Here is a 20,373-nt window from a genome sequence, read left to right on the forward strand (position 1 = left end):
TTTCAATTTTTATAAGGATTATGTCAGGTATAGAAAAATCAAGAAGCCATTAAGCTCTGTGGGGTTTGGAATTGCAATTTGTGAAACTCTACTGGAGGTAATTAAGGTTCATGTAAACTTTACAAACTTTTTGAGTTGAACATAATGTTTACCATCACTATTAGTTTTGAATCACACTTTTGGACCTTTACATGCGTGTTTTTCAGCTTGACAGTAATCATTTATGACATTTTGTTACACCTTACTGAAAACTGTTATGATTTGTAAAAATTGATTGCTTTACTGAGAAGGTCTTTTTAGGTTTGACTGGTCTGGCTTTAACCAGCTGCAGATCCAAGTTAGTAGCAAAAAATGAACATGTTTCGTAGAAATTATTGTAATTATGACGTGTAATATATATAGGTTACACTTTTTATTATCAGAACATGCTTTTTAGCCACAAAGATGCCTCTCTAGGGGTGGGCAGGTATTGAACCAGAAACCTTTGAATTAATTACAAGTCATATATTCTATTAACTGAGCTACTGCAAGTCCCCATTTACAGATTAAAGTTTGTAATGTTTTTCCATTATACACAGTACAACATTATGTTGCATTATGTACCATCAGATATGGGTCTGTGCAGTTTATTTCGAGTAATCAGATCATTGGATTATGTTAATTCTGATAGTGACACTGTCATATCTATGATGCAAACTAAGGATATTGTTTGCAGTATTAGTGATTGCAACCTAAGCTTCTGCTACAGAAAGTGATAAGGATGACAGTGATTCGTTACCAGCCACTGTACCTGACACACCTAATGTTCTTTTAGAAAAGTGCATGTTAGCAAAAACATGGAAACCAAAAAGTCTTTTACAGGTATTTAAAAAAAAATATTTTTGACAATTTCTTTCCATCCAAATAAAAAAAGATCCAAAAAATGTATCTTTCTGGTCAGCCAACCATCCCTGTTTTTTGGTTGCCAACCCTACTACTATTTTTTCCCCCAGGATATATATATATAAATATATATATAGTTAATTTTAAAAAAATTTAAAACCTACCCTAATTAAAAAATCAGTGCAGTGCATATTTGTTCTTATAGCCTGAAGAACCAAATAGCCAGTCCTAGAGAATGCCGTTTTCAAATAAAAATTATTATTATTATTCGCCAGTAGTACATGTACATATATGTTGACACTTGTTAAAACTTACTGGTTTATCTTTTTTTCTTCATGATATGTATTTATACCAATGTATGTTGTTTGAAAAGTTTACTTCCAGTACATACAAAAACTGGCAGTAATCATAGCAGTATAAATTGTTCACTACATACATGTCCAATGCCATCAATAGTGATATGTACATAAACATAAAGGATACAGGCCATGGAAAGCAATGTAATTTAAATACAACTTTTCTCTTATAACTTTTTAAAATCCCAGCCCATTATGAAACATTGTAAACAATCTTGACTATATCTTCATTTAAGCAATGTAATTTATATATAACGTTTCTCAGTTATACCTTTTTACAATTCCAGCCCATTGTGAAACATAAACAGTCTTGTCTGTATTTTGATTTAACTGTCTTATCTACTAAGTCAAACCCTTGCTTCAGGGTCAGGCTCACAAGGAATAATACAAGTCAGTGCCCTCTTTTCTTATCCAGGCTGTAACTTTTTAATCACAACATATATTTGATGAAACTTTACAGGGTTCTTACAGTATTTGACAGAGTAGGAAAAATGAGGTAGCGTTTTTCAAGGCCTTGAAAATTTAGGAAAATCAAGCAGATTGCCATGTAGTCCTTAAAAAGTCATTGAAAATTGAAATAAACCCAAATATTTTCTTTCCATAATCACAAATAAAATTGCCATGGTTGTTAGATTCAGATGAGTTTTCCTGGTTTCTTTCTTTTGATTAATTTTAGTTTGAATTTCGTCATTAAACAATATTGTACTATTTTGCATTCATTGTTTTCTCATATAACATAACTTGTATACAATATGTTAGCGAAAATAGGTCTTGGAAATCGATGTTTGTGGTCTTGAATTTATCATTCAGAATTCTGTATGAACCCTGCTTTACACAAGTCCACACCTTCTATTACAATATTCAAGTCCATAGCTCAAAGGCCAAGGTCATTAGTAGGGAAAAGGTTGAAATGGGCATGCAGTGTATCGTTTATAGTGCTAATCAAATATAAGTTTAATTTCATGTATGTTTACACGCAGGTGGCACTTTGTTGTGTTGTGAGAGCTGCCCATCCTCTTATCATGCTGAATGTATGAAGATTGAGACCCCTGCTGGAAGCTGGTACTGCCAGGATTGTATTGCTGGCAAAAGGCCCCTGTATGGGGACATTGTCTGGGTCAAGCTGGGCAATTACAGGTACAAGAACACATTATTTTCCAAGTGTTCATATTATGATGTAGACAGTATAGTCATGACTTGGGTTTGAACATAAGATAACAACAATTTGAATATAAACTAATAAGTTTGTTTTATTTTAGATTTTATTATGACTCAAAATTTGAATAACAAAGGTTAAGAAAAATTCTCAATGTTCTTTGTAATTGATTCCAAGATCATAGATCTTTTCCAAGCCTCAGAATATTCAAGGAAACGTTTTATTAAGGGGGCACTTTCAAATATTGTGACTTGTGATGCAGGGATAATTATAAACCCATATAGAGTTTGAATTCAGCTTGAAGCAGTAATAGAGCAAAACTGGTCACACATTTTACATGTTGGTGTCTTTTATTTTGTAATATTTATAGGGTTAATTATATTGCATAGTTGTTGAAGTTCAGAACTTCTCACATTGTGTCTGTTGTAAGAATGCTTGATTGCAGGATTGAAGCTAATGTTTCAGAAAAAATGCCCAAAAAAAGTTGCCCATTTTTCATGGTTTTCTTTTCAGCCTTCCTTTTGTTTCTTCTAAATCGTGCCAAATGTTCTAGAGGATTTGGGAGTTTTCTTGTTGATGTAAAATCCCAGTATTTTGTAATGTGTACAGTTGTTTATGAATTCTTTGAAAGCAGTATAGCAGATAAATAAAGAATTTTTCAGGTGGTGGCCTGGCGAGATTTGTCATCCCAAAAATGTCCCCCTAAACATCCAGGAAAAGCCACATCAAGTGGGGGAATTTCCAGTTCATTTTCTTGGATCTCACGATTATTTCTGGCTTCATCAAGGAAGGTAAGGCTGGTTGGTTGGTAAAGTAACCGGAGCATGTAAAGTAATCACTGTGCCCTACTTTTCCTGTAATAAGTAGTACCCACCACAGGGTATACACCCGTCAAGTTTTACAACTTTTACCATGGTTTTTTTAAAGGGAATTAACTCTAGTAAAAATGTTTACTTTACCTAGACTATACCCAAGTTGTTATCACTATCATTGTATTGAAGATTATTTATTTTTATAAAGTGAACACCCAGTTTGTGACTAAAAAGGTTTTAATAATATTTGTTTTCACCCATATCATTTTCTAGTAGGTATGTTAAAATAGTGTTTACTGTTTAACATATAGATTTTAACAGCTGAATGCAATACATGGTTTTAATTTAAAAAGATTTATTTGGCCTTTATGTTTAACAGAACTTGAAGGCTGTTAAATATCATTTGTATTGTAGTTTCAAAGTATATAAAGTTGTGTTATTGATTCTGTAAATGTTGGATCCAGTTGCAAATAATTGCATAAAGAGTGGGCATATCAGGGTCAGTGTTGTTTACTGATCACTCCTAACAAACTGTATAGGCCCAGATGTACTGGTGCATTATGTAATGGCAGATCAGGGCAGGGTTCCCATTCGGGTCTGGAATTCTGGGAAAAGTCTTGAATTTGAAATTGCTTTTCCAGGCCTTGAAAATGTCTTGAAAAATGACTAAAATGTCTGGGAAAAGTCTTAAATTTCGTTATTCCTGAAACTGGAAACATGACTGCTCTTGTCAGAGGCCTTCGGGCATTACTGTAGAACGCAACATTTTAAGGCGAGTATAGCTGATAAATTTGCGGGAGAAGGCCACACAATTTTGACTAGTGTTTTTGCTGACTCGTTGAGGATTAATCTACCTTTTCCATTTCATGGATTATTTCAGTAATTTAAGTTTTGAGTTGTGCTAGTGAGAATTCATTTTAATTTCATTGGATTTTATTTTGATTGACATTCCTGGACCAATCTTTTTCTAGGACAAACAGTAACTCATCACGGCACATGGGTCTGTAAATAATGGCAATAATATGACATAAATTGAGTTTATGAAAACATAAAAACAAATTTTATGGCAGAGCAAACATTTATACCAAGGAATCGGATGATACACGTATTTTTATTTATTATACTAAATTTATTCAAATGTTGGGTAGTTTTTTTTAATGTAATGTATTTTCGAGGTTAGACTCGGACTTGTATTTAAAAATGACATGATATCTAGAGGCCTTGGTAGGCCTGTTTAATTTAAAATTTTACTGTTTAGTCAGGTCTTCCAACTTTTATGATTTTGCTGTAAGTCTTATGAAAATTACCCTTAAAATACAACTTATGGCATACTAGCAAAAACTATGGAAAAATGGTCATTGCCAAAAAAAAATCTGGATGATTGGTTCATTTGGATCCGGGTTTCATCTTACAATTAGCTAAATTAGTCAGGGAACCAGATTAATTGTACAACAGCACCCCAGACACTTTAAACTGCACCTTTTTGCTCATGTGAAGTGTCAGCATGATCAAACTCTTTATAGAATTTTTAAAGTAACTGGGTCGTATTCTCCACTCTCCAAAATGGATTTCGTTAAGTACTTACTCGAGTTTTCACGTTTAGAATCACAACTATGAAAGCTTCAATAACTTTGGTAAAGGCTCTGATATAGATGTAGGCAGCAATTAGTTTTTATACATTATCAAATTCAGATGATGTAGTGATGTAGACACAGACAAAGAACTTGTAAATTTAGAATATGCGAAATGACGCGTCTTCACTGACTTGATGGTGAACTAATTCTCTCAACATTTTAAAGCACATAAAATAATCTTCTGTGAAAAATAATTACACAGCTATGACGATCAGACTTTACTCTTAAATTTTTCCATACATAATTGATGTGTACCAAAAATGTAAAATAGTTAAAATTTCAGATAAACGTAATATACACTGCACTGCTTAACAGTTAACAGGCAGGCCTATATGTATAGAGTAGAATAGGTAACAGGTGCAGCTGGGGAGTGAAAGGTCAGAGTAAATTTGGTCTAGAGGTTTTTGCCTAGACTTGTGAGTTTTTAGTTTTTAATAAATGAAAACTGTTCCTATTTGAAATCCAATATGACCACCACAGCAGCCATAATGAAAATCTTATTCCTCCTGAATGGAAAGCCAAATTGACTGGATTTTTGTTAAATACTTTTAATAATGTCCAAATGGACCTGTTGTGTCCAATACGCAGCCATCTGGAAAATATTATTGTCACTCATCCAAAATGGAAAGTTATATCAATTTGGCGTTTTCTTCAGAAGGCATCTTATAATTTTGTGTTTGTCCTCAATTCAAATAATATTGATCTGATGTCCAATATGGCCACCATGGTGGCCATCTTGAAAACCATTTTATTGCAACTCCTGCTAAATGGAAAGCCATTTTGGCCATGTTGTTTTCATCAGAAGTGTTCATACAGTGGCTACCAGTCATTAGTCCTAATGAAAATAATAGATTGACCCTCAGCATGGGTTTTTACCAATAAATGCCCATCGTAAATCCATTAAGGCTGCCTTGTAAATCTTACTGTTGCTGCTCTCCTTGAATGGATGGTCATATTGACAGTTGGTTTCACCAAAGGACTTTAATCATTGTTCTCCAGTATGCCTAAGTCCATGCTAAAATACACAGTTTAATTTTTGGATGATCGAAACTTGTAACAGCTGAATCCTTGGTACACCAGTTGTTGGGATATTTTGTCAGCAAAATTCTCATTTATTTGATCCATTTTGCAAAGTGAGCACAAGTCATGTAGTATGCAAGCTATCAAAGTTTAAGCGATTGTGATTGGATTAGGTGAAGCGACATAGGTTAGATCTTGGTAGACAAGGAAATTACAATGCATTTTAGTTGACTGTGAGTGCCAGATGATCAAAAGACTAATAACACCTGAGTGTGCTTGGCTACCTATTTGACAAAAATTACTTGGATATTTTATCCATCATATAATAAATCCTTTATGTTTGGAACACTTGCTTTTCATAGTTGACTGTATGTAGAAAAATAGTGCTACGGTTTGAGATTTCATTTTGTTTAAAATGGTCATAAATTGTCATAAAATTGGCTATTCATTGGTGTTGTTTACAGATATACTTTCATTTGGAAGTGATTATTGAGTGTTTGCTGTTTTGATGGCAACTTTTCATGATTTCATTGAAATCAAAGACGGCATTGCAGATGAGCCTGATTCTCACAAAACTGGCTGACAGATTGGTAGATGCATCTAGTCTGATAAAGAAATCAGAACACGATAGATGGAGAGATTCATGGAATAGGACATTCCTGTGGGTAAAAAAACTGATCAAATATTATGAACTTTATGCACACAGTATCTTGACTGCAGAAGGTAAATGGCAACCCAACTTACAACTGTTCAAGAATTTGAGAATTTTGATCCTAAACCTGCTGTAGAGAAATTCGATCAAAGTTGGTTTGGAAAAAAAAATGTAGTATGCTGTAAAATGACAAAATATACTGGATTATGGTCATTTGTTTTTTCTGGCCTCTTGGAAAATTTAGCGATTTGAAGTTTAGCCTTATTAATATTTAAAAGAAAGTGTAATCACTATGTTGATACCTTCTGTATTTATCACAATATTGAAGTTTGGCAGAGTAAAGATGATTTCAATGTTCCACAATTAACAGGAAGAAATGGTCTTACTTTGAATTTCTGGATATTCATTTTTCCGAGTAGAGTGTCAGTCCCTTCAAAGGACCTGTTACATCTAGGAGTAGTAGTAGTTTAGTGGTCCCCCTCTTGAATGCCTCCCGTCCCACAACTGGTGGCCATCCACTTAATTTATGGCAGAATCCCTTAGCTCTGACGAGCTTGTGTTTAAAAGTCCCCCTCGAAAACAGCCACTGCTCCAATGCAACCATCAGCAGGCATATTATTGCAAAAATTTAAAATTACCCTTCAAAAGTGCCTTCGTTTTATTTTAAAACGTGTTTAGAACAAATATTTAGTTCATATGATAAGTAATTAAATTGTCTTTACTAATGTATGATTCATGCTGTAAGTTTTGGGTACTGAAAGAAGTGTTAGCTAAAGTACATGTACCACTAAGGTTAATGTTATTTCATAATCTATAAACATTAACATTTACAAGAAACAGGGTCAACAATGTTGTGGTAGAGTATTGGGCTTCACACAGCAGTTGAGTTCTTCTCTTTGATGATTACGACTAGACATAATTGTCAAGATCATAACATGGTCATCATTGGCTAAATATACAGTTCGTGGATTAACACCTTGAGAGAAATTAACCTTGAACAAAACTGGCTACCAAAGACCAAAAAGCCATGTGACAGTACATGTGTCACTTCCTTTGTAAACAAGGCTTTTCGTCTACTCTACAACTCATCTGTATAATTAAATTGCAGTACTGTATAATTAATAAATAGGAATGAATCGTTACAAAACTTATCACCATGTAGACGCAGAATTATTACTTGAAAAGATAAAGTTATTTGACTTGATGGCAGTGGGGAGAGTTCAAAAGTTCTTGCTAAAAAAAATTATATTGGAAAGACTCAGTTAAACATTGTAACAGATGAGAATATTCAGCAGCAGTGGGAAAATGGAGTAAATGGAAGCAATTATTTTAAATGCCAAACAATGTGTGTACAAAGATATAAATAACTTTTTTGAATGATTTTGCAATGTGTTTGATATCAATACCCCACTCGCATTTCACACATAAGAATAAAAACTGTTAAATGAGCCGTAAGACAAGAAGAAACTTTTCATAATTAATGTTACTTTTAAATGAAGATATTAAATGCTTTGAAATTATGTGTAGCTTTCTTGCTATATATACTTCTCACAAATATAGTCCACCTCTGGAAAGGCTGCCTGTCTTATATGGCCATTTTCCCAGTGCAGAATGGGTGGCCATATAAGAGGGGGACCACATATTCTTATTATTATTGTTATTATTATTATTATTATCATTATCATCATCATTATTATTATTATTATTATTATTATTATTTGCAGAGTTTTTGCCTTTCAAGATGGAGATAAAGGAAGCAAGGATTCCTCATCCAATAAGAGTCTACACAAGATTTTTTCAAAAGGTTGTTTTCCTTCATCCACTTTCTGTACAACAGTTTAATTTTCTTTATGTTCAGAATGATACAGATCGATCCTGTCAGAATCAGGACTTTTAAGCAGTTTTCCTTTTCACTGTATTGATATATTGGTCATTACATATTTGCTATCACTAGAATGAATCAACTTGAAAAAGTAGCTGCAAAAGACCGACATCCATACGTGGTTTTAGCTTGCCTGGATGTATTGTCAAGTTAACTTGCTAAATTAACCTGCATCCATTATGTGTTGTCAGTGACAAGTCTTGCAACATTCTATTGGCAAATCAAGAGTCCACATTTCTGATCAGTTTTAATCAAACTTGGAATATGAGCTCATATCAGAATCTCCAAACATATTGAGTCCGTACTACCCCACGGTGTTTCATTCCTTTAAATCAATAAAGTTATTCAATAAATCAATGTCATTTCAATAATCTAGCAGTAAAATATTAGCTTTTACATGTGAATATTTTATTTGAACACTTTAAGTAGTTACATTTTATACGATTTCAAAATGCACATGCATCTATATGGTATCTAGTAGCTGTAATTACCATTGATGTTTTGTGATGAGTATGCACATTGAGGGAAATTAGAAAAGCACGAGGTATTCAAACACTAGCATTACTGGAAATTAAAGAGAATAGATGATATGTGCAAATTATGTTTAATAGCTTTTCAAACCTGTTTTTGATTCAATGAAACATGTCAGAATATTTAAAAACACCTCATTTTATCAATTCATGCTTAATCCCACTGAAAAACATAACTGTAAAATACTAGAACTATCTATTGAAGTACAATTACTAATAAACCAATATGTATATATACAAATTACAGCTGAGTATTGCATCTCGTGCTTCAGTGATTTTCCTTCCAAGTCACTGGATCACGATTGTGTCGGTTGTTTGCTAGTACACATGAATGTTCAACAGGTAAATAATCCTCAGTTTGTTAAATTAAACAAGTCCAGCTTTCTCAAAACTACAATTAATTAGTTCCAACCTTTCCCAGATTTTCATATCAGCTGCACATAAGCTGCCAGCCCTTGAGATTTTGGCATGAATTTCACAACTTTTTCAGCGATTCATGGATTCACACTGCATGCCAAAAAATCACAAATATCCCAATTCTCAATTATTTTAAATCTTTAATAAAATAACCGATTTCCCATTAAGCGCTAGTAGTGATATCAGCAGTTGCCGAAGTGGTCTGGTAATACTGGTTGCGATATTAGTGGAACTAGAGCTGATTGGTACAGTTGGCCCGGTAGCAAGAATTTTAGCTTATTTTATTCTATATGTATAAGAGTAGTTTTACAAATGGTTTTGAGAGAAACTGGGGCCTAGTCAGAATTTTGCTGCGCGCATGTGCCGCAAACACTGATTTGAATTTCCGTTTGGCACTGCATCTTGAAAATGGCCTCACCAACAAGGAAAAAGAAATGTATTGCACAAAAAGTGAAGTTTAGTTGGGAATATACCAAAAATCAACCATGCATTCAGCCATCAAACACTGATATACATCATGCTTTTTGCATGCAGTGTGCCACAAATTTTAGCATTGGGCATGGCGGCAGAGACACTGAGGAAGCACATTGGTAGCAAAAAGCACATAAAGGTTGGGAAAATTAAGAACTCACAGCAGATTACAGTTATGGAATATTTTAAGTCATCGAAAGAAGACCTGCAAGCTACCAATGCTGAAGCATTGTTTGTGAGTTTTCTTGTTGAACACAATCTACCTTTATCAGCTGGAGACCATGCTAAACATTTGTTCCGACATATATTCCCGGACTCAAAGATCACTTCACAAATTCATGTCAGAATTCGCTAATTTTTATCCCTATTTTCACTAATTGCGAGCCTGGAGGGTTGACAGCCATGGCCACATTTGTCCTTGTGATGAAGTTGCTTGATTGATGAAATGTGGTCCACCACCAATACAGTACACTGATCTTCACCAATGACATCTTCCTTTTCTATGATGGTCGCCATGAGCTGCCAATTGTGGAAATATAATTTTAAATTTTCTGTAGTATTTATTTCTTATCAAGTCCAGCGGTTTAGTATGGGAGAGGAGGTGGCAAGTGGTCTGAAGCGGTCACTGTTATGGATCAGTGCTTTCTCTCTATCTTCGTGGGTTCAAGTCGGGGGCTTGGCCATTGTGGGTACGTGAGAAAGCTTGCCAGTAGATTCTCGTTGGTTAGTTGTTCTTTCCAGGGTTTTTCTGGGGTCTTCCTCCACCATTGATACTGGCCGCCATGTATAGCCTATCTTGTGCTGAAATTTGTCTTTAATCCTTCAAGTACTACATATGTGAGGGAAGCTCCAACAGAGTAGTTATTCCATTGTTTTTCAGTATAGTTAACATCTTCACATTTAGAATGGCTCTGAACACGTTAAATGTTGACACTGCTTACTAATTGCATTGAGCCCGATGTAGCAGGTGACATGTTTAGTTCATGTGGAATGATGTCATTATTCAAGCCAGCAGATTCCAAATTTTTTTACCACTCTTGAGCTACTGTGTCACATCATGGTCATCAGAATACTCTGATCATGCATCTTTATGGACTGTGTTTTAAGGAAGAGATCATACATGTGTACTTTAACAACCAATTAAAATAATGGTGTTGGCTGCATTGTCTCTTATTGATGATGAGTGTGGCCGATTTTTTCTGAGAGGTGTTTAATTTGTGCTTTTACAGTTGGTAATATTGTTTTGACCATTGAAATGACTGCCATTTGTTGACAGCATTATTTTATACTGTTGTATTCTTTATTTGGGGTATTGGTTGAGGTTAATACTGTCAAATATGCAAACTTTGACAGGCATAGCTATGAATTTAAATACCATTGAAAATGTGTTTTGTTACAAAGCATGAAAAGAAATGCCACAATATCCTGTATCCTAAAGAGCTTCAGTCCATCTTTTTCCTGCAAAACTGTTAAGAGTAAGCTCTTGCTGTGTATAAAATATATATTATGTGATCTTACATCTGATTGGCTGAGCTTTATTAGCTCTCTGGAGGCAGCATTTCTGATCAGATTTTGATAAAGCTTAAAATATATGCTTATATTATCAGGATCTTCTGTCGGTCACTTTCTGCTACAAAACTGAAGACTTAAAGTCAAATATAGTATAAATCTTGCCCTCAGTGACCAGGTACAAGAGGGTTCTTTTATTTTTGAGCACTAATTCAGAGGTTGACGAGAGGGTCGAAATGTCTCGAAAATGAGCAGAGTGAACTGCAAGGTCATTTCTACATGCAGTAATGAGTATGTAAAAAAATAGGCACAAGATATGACAATATTGCTACTTTTTTATAGAATAAATCAGAACATGTAGATTACGTTTTATAGATTTGCAGCTAAGATGATTTAAATTACCTCTTTATTAAAATAATCACAATTTTGGTTTGTTGAAGTATGTGTACTTATAAAATCTTTTTCTTTACAGGCTTAGTGGAAGCAGCCCAGGCATATAAAATATGGAAGTCTGTGAAAGATGATAAAGAAAAAATAGAAATGGAAAAAAATAAAAAGAAACCACCTTATTACAAACATGTTAAGGTATGAGTTTCATTTAAGAGCTGACTGCCTAAACCCAGAATTTTTTTATTTTACTTCACTTCAGAATTTGTTGATTTAACACCTCATTTATGTGCATTTCTGATTTTCTATCTGCATCAGTTCCCTGCCTGTCTGAGTAATTTTCAGCGGAAGAGAGCAAGCAACACACTGCTATTACTGTTGATTACAGAAGAAAATTCAAGAGTAATAAAACTTTGACATCCCCTTTCTAGAATATTTAGGTTCTAGCAACTTGTAAAATTTCTTTTTATTCTAGTTTTACTTTCTACATGATTTTGGTAAGTGATACTTGGATGAAATTTGGAATAAATTTTTTTAGAATTTTTGTAACGTATGATTTACATTTTTGCCAAATACTGTAATTGTTTCAAAATATAACCATTTTGGACGAAGCAGAAAACAGGTGATACATATGCAGGATTTATTTTGAATTTTTATATATTTTTTCTTGTAAATTTCATGAGATTTCACTTTGGTGCACCAAACAGACTAAGAGTGTCACATCATGCAGCTTTAATCATAAGGAAAGTATTTTATAACAAATTTTTACATGTGCAAAAAGGCAATAAATGTTCCTTTAACATTATTATGGTTGAGGGATTGGTTTAACCTTTATATTTCAAAGACATTATTCAATAACGGTATGCTAGGAGAAGAGAATAATCACTATTTTGCAAATCCAGCAACACTAAAAGCCAAAGCAGAAAGACATTCACCATGTCTTCTGGTTTGTTTTAATCGTAAAAGTGCTAAAACCTCGTGGTAGCCATCTTGAAAATTTTTCTTCTCATCCTAAATGGAAAATCAAATCAGCATGGACTTTTCGTGGGATTTCGTACAATGTTAGTTGGCCCGAAATGAAAATGGTACCGATCTGGCAGCAATCATGAAAATCTTCTTGTGGCTGCTTCCACTAAATGAGAGTTGTATCGCCTTGGCTTTTTCACCAGAAGCTGTGTTATGATGATCTGTTAATCCTAAATTAAAATGATGCCAGTGGTTTGGTCACCATAACGGCCAACTTCTAAAATTGTGTTAATGCTACATATCTTGAATGGATGGTCATATTTACTTGGGATTTTCATTAAAAGATTTAATATCAAGTTGTCTTCAGTGAAAATATGTCCAGTCTTGTGTCCATTACTTCTGCCACAACAGGTCATTTGACAATACTCCTCCAGAATAGATGCTCATACGGAAATAGGATTTTCACCAAAATTGTAATGCTCTCTAGCTGGTCTTGCGTTCATTATGAAGTAGATAATCTTCAGGGCTTGTGTTTTGAAAAGTGTGATTGGTCTCGTGCACCATCATGCTCTTTACATTATTACCAGGAGAGTGATCCATCACTTTCCCCAATCTTACTGTTCAAAACAAAGATTTCCGGATGTTTTCTGAGTGAACTTCACAATTTTTATCCCAGATTTCATTTCACAAATACTGATCTTTTCATGTTCCACTATTTTGATATTTGACATGTGCGATAAACGATGATGTCATAAAGATCTGAAGAGTGTATAACTCTCCTCAAAACTGCCAGGAGAGCTGTTCTCTGCTCTCATGCATTTAAAAAAAAAACAAGCCATGACTCTTGTTACCATCTTGAAGATTAGGTGGTTTCAACATTAAAATAACAGTCTTGTCTTCGTTTCTTGAAGGTCTTTATAATCAGTAGACTATCTGTCCTATCCTGTTTATTTCTTTTTTGCCAGTCAAAGAAATTAGATACCGGCAAAATTCCACTAGTCCCCAACATTTTTCCTGCCAATGAGCAACCAGACTTACTTGAATGTCAGCCTTGTTTTGTACAATAATCTAGATGTTCTTAACCCTTGTTTCACATCATAAGCCAATTATACATCAGCATATTTGACATTTTCAGAACAATATTCCCATAGGAAATGTACAAATTAATAAAGGGAATATTGCTGATATTCCACGCTGTGAGTGCAAGCCCACAATGGATCACCCCTGTGGCCCAGACAGTGACTGTTTTAATCGGATGATGCTGTACGAGTGCCATCCAGCAACTTGTCCAGCCGGTGAGAAATGTGAGAATCAGAATTTCACTAAGCGAAATTATCCACGTCAGGAAGCTCGGCTCACTGAAGGAAGAGGATGGGGCTTGCATTGCCTGGAAGATGTAAAGAAAGTAAGTTATTCTATTGTCGAAAAGCCTTGATATGTTTTTACCACGTCAGTCTATAAGGTCTAAATGTGCTTATGGTTTGACAATGAGGGCAATAGTCTATTTATCTAGAATAAGAATACCCATTGGTAAGATTGGATAAATAGTGGCAGTTTGATGAGTAAGCCCATGCTGACACACTGTGTCATGTCCCTTGTACATTCCAGCGTATTGCAATTCTGAAGTTCAGATTTCTTGTCTATTTATGGAATAATTTTTGGAATAAATGTTATGGGTTATTCCATTTAAACATACATAGTACCCGTGGAAGGCACTTTTTTCAAAATATTTGCCAGATTACCTAAAGAGTTCATCTAAATATAATTCATTCTAAATTGCATGTGTTGTTGACTGTTCTACATTAAAAGTGCCTCCCTGGGTCCCATGTATATGTTACTGGAACAGCCCTTATATCTGGATGAATTCGATTATAAGTGAGATCCATGCATATTTATAAGGTGAAATTGAATTTGATTGGCATAGCCTGTTACAACTCTGGAGGCCACATTTCAAAATCAGTTCTGGTCAAACTTGAAATATGAGCTTGTATAATTCAAATCTAGGAGAATTTCAATATTGAAAAAGATTGGTCAGTTTTGCTTGTGATTGGCTTTACCCACTGATTTTGATCAGACTTGAAATAATAACTTGTATCGTGAAGATTCAAACAAATTGATAAAGTAATCTTGGATTTGATTGGATGAGTTTTTTGTCACTACAGAAGTAATATTTTTAACTAATTTTAGTCAAACCTTAAGTGTGAGCTTTTCTTACAAGGTCTTAAATGAGTTCGAAAATTAGCAAAATCTTTGTATGCATGCTAATGAGGTTTTTTTGCATCTGATTGGCTGAAATTGTTACCAATCTGGAATCTGCATTTCTGGTCCGACATTGATGAAGCTTGTAATATACGCTTATATCATCAAGCCTTTAGATAATTTTATTATGAGCAAGAAACTTGGTATGTTAATTATGCCTTTATGTGATGAAAGAATTTTATCATAATCTAATAAAATAGTAAAATTTACATGATATAACATTCGAGATATGGTTTACACAAGTTACAATACTTTGTAAGGCTGCTTGATTAAAGGGTCAGCCGTTATGCGGGCCATATTTGGGTCTTTTGTTGAAAAGTGCTATTTCAGTTAGAATAGACAATTTTTTATTAACTTTATCACTAAAAGCTTTAAATTTCTATGTCACAATGTTTGGAAATGGATATAGAAACACCTCCATCCACACCTTCTTAAAGTTAATTTTTTGTGGTCAGTTTTTCAAGTACTTTTTGCCACTGAGTCAGGTTATTTGGTATGCGTAAAATACTAAATTAGCAAAAGCTCAAAGATGGGCTCGCTCAGCAGACATTCATCAGCTGGTCTACAAATATTTTTTTTAACTTCAATTTATTTCCAGGGTCAGTTTGTAAATGAATATGTTGGTGATCTGGTGGATGAGGAAGAGTGTAAGAGGAGAATTCAATATGCTCATGAGAACAACATTACCAACTTCTATATGCTGACACTCGATAAAGACAGGTAAATAAACTTTTAAACTAAAAGTCCGGACAGATAAGGTAAATAGCCCAATGTACCCACTATTGTCAGAGATGCCAGTCATTCCTGAGTTTATAAAGTACGGAATAATTTTGTTCAACATTCTGCATTGCAAATTAATGAAATTCCGGAAAATCAAAATGTTGGGCATACACTTTTGGAGTGGTTTTATATTCAGGGATGAGGGAAGAGAACTTTTTTTTTTTACACCAGTGTGGGGCCCCGAGTGGCCGAGTGGTCTAAAGTGCTGTCCGTTACGGATCACTGCCATCTCACCTCTGTCTGCGTGGGTTCAAGTCTCGGATTCAGCCAATGTGGGTATGTGAGAAGGCCTGCCAGTAGCTTCTCGTGGGTCAGTGGTTCTTTCCAGGGTTTTCCCGGGTTCTTCCTCCACCATTAATACTGGCCGCCATGTATAGCCTCTCGTGCTGAAAAATGGCATTAAACCCTACTACAACAACTACTACAACTACACCAGTGTAATCAATTAGAGAAATGCCAACCCTTATAATTTGACCACAAGTTTTACTGAAATGATCCTTACAATATGGACTGACCACTCCAGTGACCTAAGTGGTTAGAGCATCTCCCTCTGATGTGGTAGGTCATGGGTTTGAACCCCGGCTGAGTCATACCAAAGACATAAATGATAATGCTACCTCGCTTGTCGCTCAGCTTAGTGTTAGGACCGGTCGGCCTGGTGTCAGGATAACATGACTGGATGGGACATGATGCCCCAGTGCTAGACATAACTATAAACTGCCACAAATTGAACAAATTTAAAGCTACATTCAAAATCCAAATCACACACACACAAATATGGACTTGGAATACCAAAAATTATGAAAATTGAATAGAGTTAAATCCAAACTCTGGCTTGTCCATGTCTGATTCAGATTGTGGTTTCATATTAGAATCAATGGATTTGGTAAGGAAAACAGACTAACTTTTAAAAAATACTTAAGATGCTTTAAACTGCACATATTTTTCAAAATGTCAATGATCAAGGTGTTGCGTTCAGGATTTTCTAAAAATGACATCAGTAAACCATATAAGTTTAAAATCAAAGGGACAGTAAAGCCTCGTAAAAAGCCCCCAAGCTTTGACCTCCATTCCTTTCTTTTAAAATTTCGTTTTCAGAATAATAATATTTAATAATAATAATGAGGACTTTGTATAGTGCCTAATCTTTAGAAGCTCTAAGCGCTTTACAACATTAGACAACACCTATAAGATAAACATATAATGATATGATTACAAAAACAAACACCATGAAATTAGAAAACATTAAAAAAAAACATGCTGAGAATATTTGAGGTAGAAAACATTATTAGGTCTTTAAGTTTGTTCTTGCAGTCGAAATAAGTGAGTTTTGAGAGCTCTTTTGAATGTGTCTTTGTGTCTATGTTCAGTGGGCAATTCATTCCACATTGCTGGGCCCTAAGTGAATATCTCCTTGACGCATTAGTCTGTTTGTCCGTGGTTTGAGTTGATGTATATTTAAGTACAGGTGGTGTTTGCAGGCAAGCACTCATGATCAAGATCTATTATGATTAATGCAGAAGCTGTTGTGGAATTTTGACTGAATTGCCTTCTGGAGGAGTATTGTAAACTGGTGCATTGGTAAGTGTGAAAGGTCTTGATAACAGTGGGTTGTGTCAAAATGTAAACAAAAAGATTGTCTGCTCAGAGCTGAGGCTCTGAAGGTCAAACACAGACTGAAAATTACACAGACAAGCATGATGCAGTATTTGACTGACAAGTCAGTACTTGGAACCAAATTTCTTTTTTTAGGAACATGTTAAGGACCTTCCCTCATGAGGAAATTTCTGACAGCTTCTTGGGGGGAGGGAGAGAAGGGTTCAAATATTAGTTCACATCTTGTTCTTCAAATTGCAGGATAATAGATGCTGGACCAAAGGGCAACTGGTCACGTTTCATGAACCACAGTTGTAACCCTAATCTGGAGACCCAGAAATGGCATGTTAATGGGGATGTTCGTGTTGGCTTATTTGCATTGCAAGATATTACAGCAGGTACTTTTTTTAATCTCTCTCTCTCTCTCTCTCTCGCTCTCTTGATCTCACAGTTACACAACTTTCATATTGTTTGCCTATATGGTTTCGCTAAAAGTACAGAATTTGTTAATAGTGTCATTGAAGCTCAGTATTTAAATCATGATTTAGTATTGTTCAGATTTTCATTTCTTCAGCATTGATACGTGCTGATGAATAAAGTTGCCAGGTTTTTAATAAGGTGTGGTGGTTGCAGTATCTTATTTTTACTTTATTGAGCTTTAATATTTAAGAAATACCTTTCTTTATATTTTGAACAAATTAACTTTTGTTACAGGTTCAGAGTTAACATTCAACTACAACCTTGACTGTCTAGGAAATGAGAAGACTGTTTGTCGATGTGGGGCTATCAACTGTAGTGGTTTTCTAGGAGTCCGTCCAAAGGTAAATGCAACAGTAGGAGATCCATTGCATCCCGAGAAAAGACCTTTAATGTGCACTGCAATTTCTTGAACTTTTGTCTTGTCTTGTAAGTATAGGCAAGCTATACATGTCACTTTTCCAAATGTGTTGTCAGCTTTGATGTCTATATGAAGTATTTATAGCTATGGTAAAACTTGTAAGCATTAAAACAATTGTAATTATTTGTTAATTGTTCAAGTTTGCATAAATTGCCTTTTTGGAATACTTTACAGGCTTTAATATTGTAATTTGAATGAGAATATACCATACAATATCTTTTATCGATTTTAGACTGCAGCTGCTGCTGCTCAAGAGAAAAAATCTAAGGAGGCCAAGCAGAAAAAGAAGAAAAAGATTAGTTTGAAGAGAAAGCATGATGACGATTGCTTTCGTTGTGGTGAAGGTGGTGAATTAGTCATGTGTGACAGGGGTGGATGTCCTAAAAGCTACCATCTTGAGTGTCTGGGTCTAGATAAACCTCCACATGGTAAGATGTACATCATCTTTGGTTAAAGTCATGAAAATTGAAGAACTTGACACCCTACCTTACTGTTACTGTGTGCTTACAGTGGAATAATCTGGTTGAACTTGTCTGACCTGAGAACCCTTAAAATTTTGCCTTAAGTCTTACAAAAATGACCCATAAAGTATTGACTTGGAGGTATTTTTTAAAAAAATTAAAAAAAAGGAAGTCTGATTGTAGCGATAAAATACAGACAACTGGCTCATCTCTGTTTGAATAGGGTCTGGGTTTCATATTAGATGTAGTGGAGTTAATCAGGGAACCAGATTAACTTTAAAGTAGATCCTTGGATATTTTAAACAGCACATATTTTTTCATGCAGATCATCTGCAAGATGAAACTTTATTATAGAATTTTTTAAAATGGTGTCCAGCAAGTGATGCATGTTGAAAACAAAGGGAAAATAAGCCTCTTAAAAAAATTTAATAATCATTTCAGAAGAATAAAAAAGATTTATTGGACATTAGGTGTCAATTTGAGTATGTCTCATAGCAGATTTTATTGCTGTTGTCGTGTGAAATCGGGGAAAAAAATCCAAGAATTACATAAGAGTTGAGATCGCAACAACTGATTCAGTTGCATTGGGCTTGGAACTAAAGTTCGTGCAGCTGTACTAGGGTGAATAAGGTCTACATGTACTTTACAAACTTTCAAGGTGAACATAACGTTTACCATCTCTGTATGTTTTGAATACCAAACTTTTAAATGTTTTCCAACTTTAAAATAGCATTATGTATTTTGTTACACCTTACTGAAAACCTATCATGTGCTGAGAAATGGCATTTAAACCCAACATGAACCAACTAATCAGAACCTACGACAATGCATTCCTGATAAACGTTGCAACTTAATACCAGTCACAAAAAGTGATCATGCATCTGAGTATTCTTAAAGGGGGTTAACTCTTTTAACACATAAACTCACACACTACCTATATATATATATATGCACGCACACTTGTGATTGAAACTTTGCATCATTAATGTTACGTGATATTATGGTCAGTTTTAACACCTGAAATATAGTCTAATGATAATTTTTTAAGGACATAGTGCAGGTATTATAGAATTGCCCACTTTCTTGTAAGCCTTTACCTCCTACCAATTTTAAAAATGGAAGGCATCAGGGATATGAAAATACTGAAATCATTACCCTTTCATTTCATTCATCAAATTATAATTTATAACCTTACTGTCGCCAGACTGCATCTTGCAACTGTCATCCGCTATGTTTTTCAATCCAAACAAGAGTATTCACTAAGACCGCTGCCAGATTTGTTTGGGCAAGAGTCTATTTTGCAGTCAACACAGATATCTAGTTCATCATCTTCAGTGTGCTTGGAATAATTCTGTAAATTTAGGAATTAAATCCCTTTTAACATTTGCCCTTTTTATTTTGTCCATTTTTTTTCAAACTTCACATTTCAAATGTTGGATGTAGATAGTTTGGGTGGTGGTTTTACCTTCAGTTTATGTGTTGCCCAAGAATAAAAAAAGGACACATAGCAGATGTTTTGGAAAGGGGGGGGGGGTCACACTGAAAACTCCATTTTGGATTGAAATGCAAACAAGATGAGCCTTAGAGACCCTCCTGGCAATGATCAGGTTAGAAATTATAAATTGATGAATGAAATGGCTCAGTTTTGTGCATTATTTTTATATAGTTAGGTCTTTCATTTTTAAATCAGATGGGGGCGGGGAGA

General features: G+C 34.7%; 1 protein-coding gene across 5 annotated transcripts in view; it reads left to right on the plus strand.

Annotated features, from left to right (window-relative positions):
* The window catches only part of LOC149795564 (histone-lysine N-methyltransferase NSD2-like), a 76,497-nt gene that overhangs the window by 39,875 nt on the left and 16,249 nt on the right, over window positions 1-20,373 (plus strand). For all 5 annotated transcript variants that reach the window (XR_016422356.1, XR_016422355.1, XM_089965392.1 and 2 more), the window contains exons 10-18: window positions 2,219-2,375; window positions 3,057-3,185; window positions 8,237-8,316; window positions 11,794-11,906; window positions 13,810-14,079; window positions 15,532-15,653; window positions 17,571-17,707; window positions 18,024-18,130; window positions 18,440-18,635. Coding sequence is in view for 3 of the 5 variants with exons in the window: in XM_089965392.1 (XP_089821518.1) it covers window positions 2,219-2,375; window positions 3,057-3,185; window positions 8,237-8,316; window positions 11,794-11,906; window positions 13,810-14,079; window positions 15,532-15,653; window positions 17,571-17,707; window positions 18,024-18,130; window positions 18,440-18,635 (1,311 nt within the window). In the remaining 2 variants the exon portion in view is untranslated. The remainder of the gene's footprint in view (window positions 1-2,218; window positions 2,376-3,056; window positions 3,186-8,236; window positions 8,317-11,793; window positions 11,907-13,809; window positions 14,080-15,531; window positions 15,654-17,570; window positions 17,708-18,023; window positions 18,131-18,439; window positions 18,636-20,373) is intronic.

The sequence above is a fragment of the Sinohyriopsis cumingii genome, chromosome 7 (assembly GCF_028554795.1).
Source record: "Sinohyriopsis cumingii isolate HCF-2022 chromosome 7, ASM2855479v2, whole genome shotgun sequence".
NCBI classification, from domain to species: Eukaryota; Metazoa; Mollusca; class Bivalvia; order Unionida; family Unionidae; genus Sinohyriopsis; species Sinohyriopsis cumingii.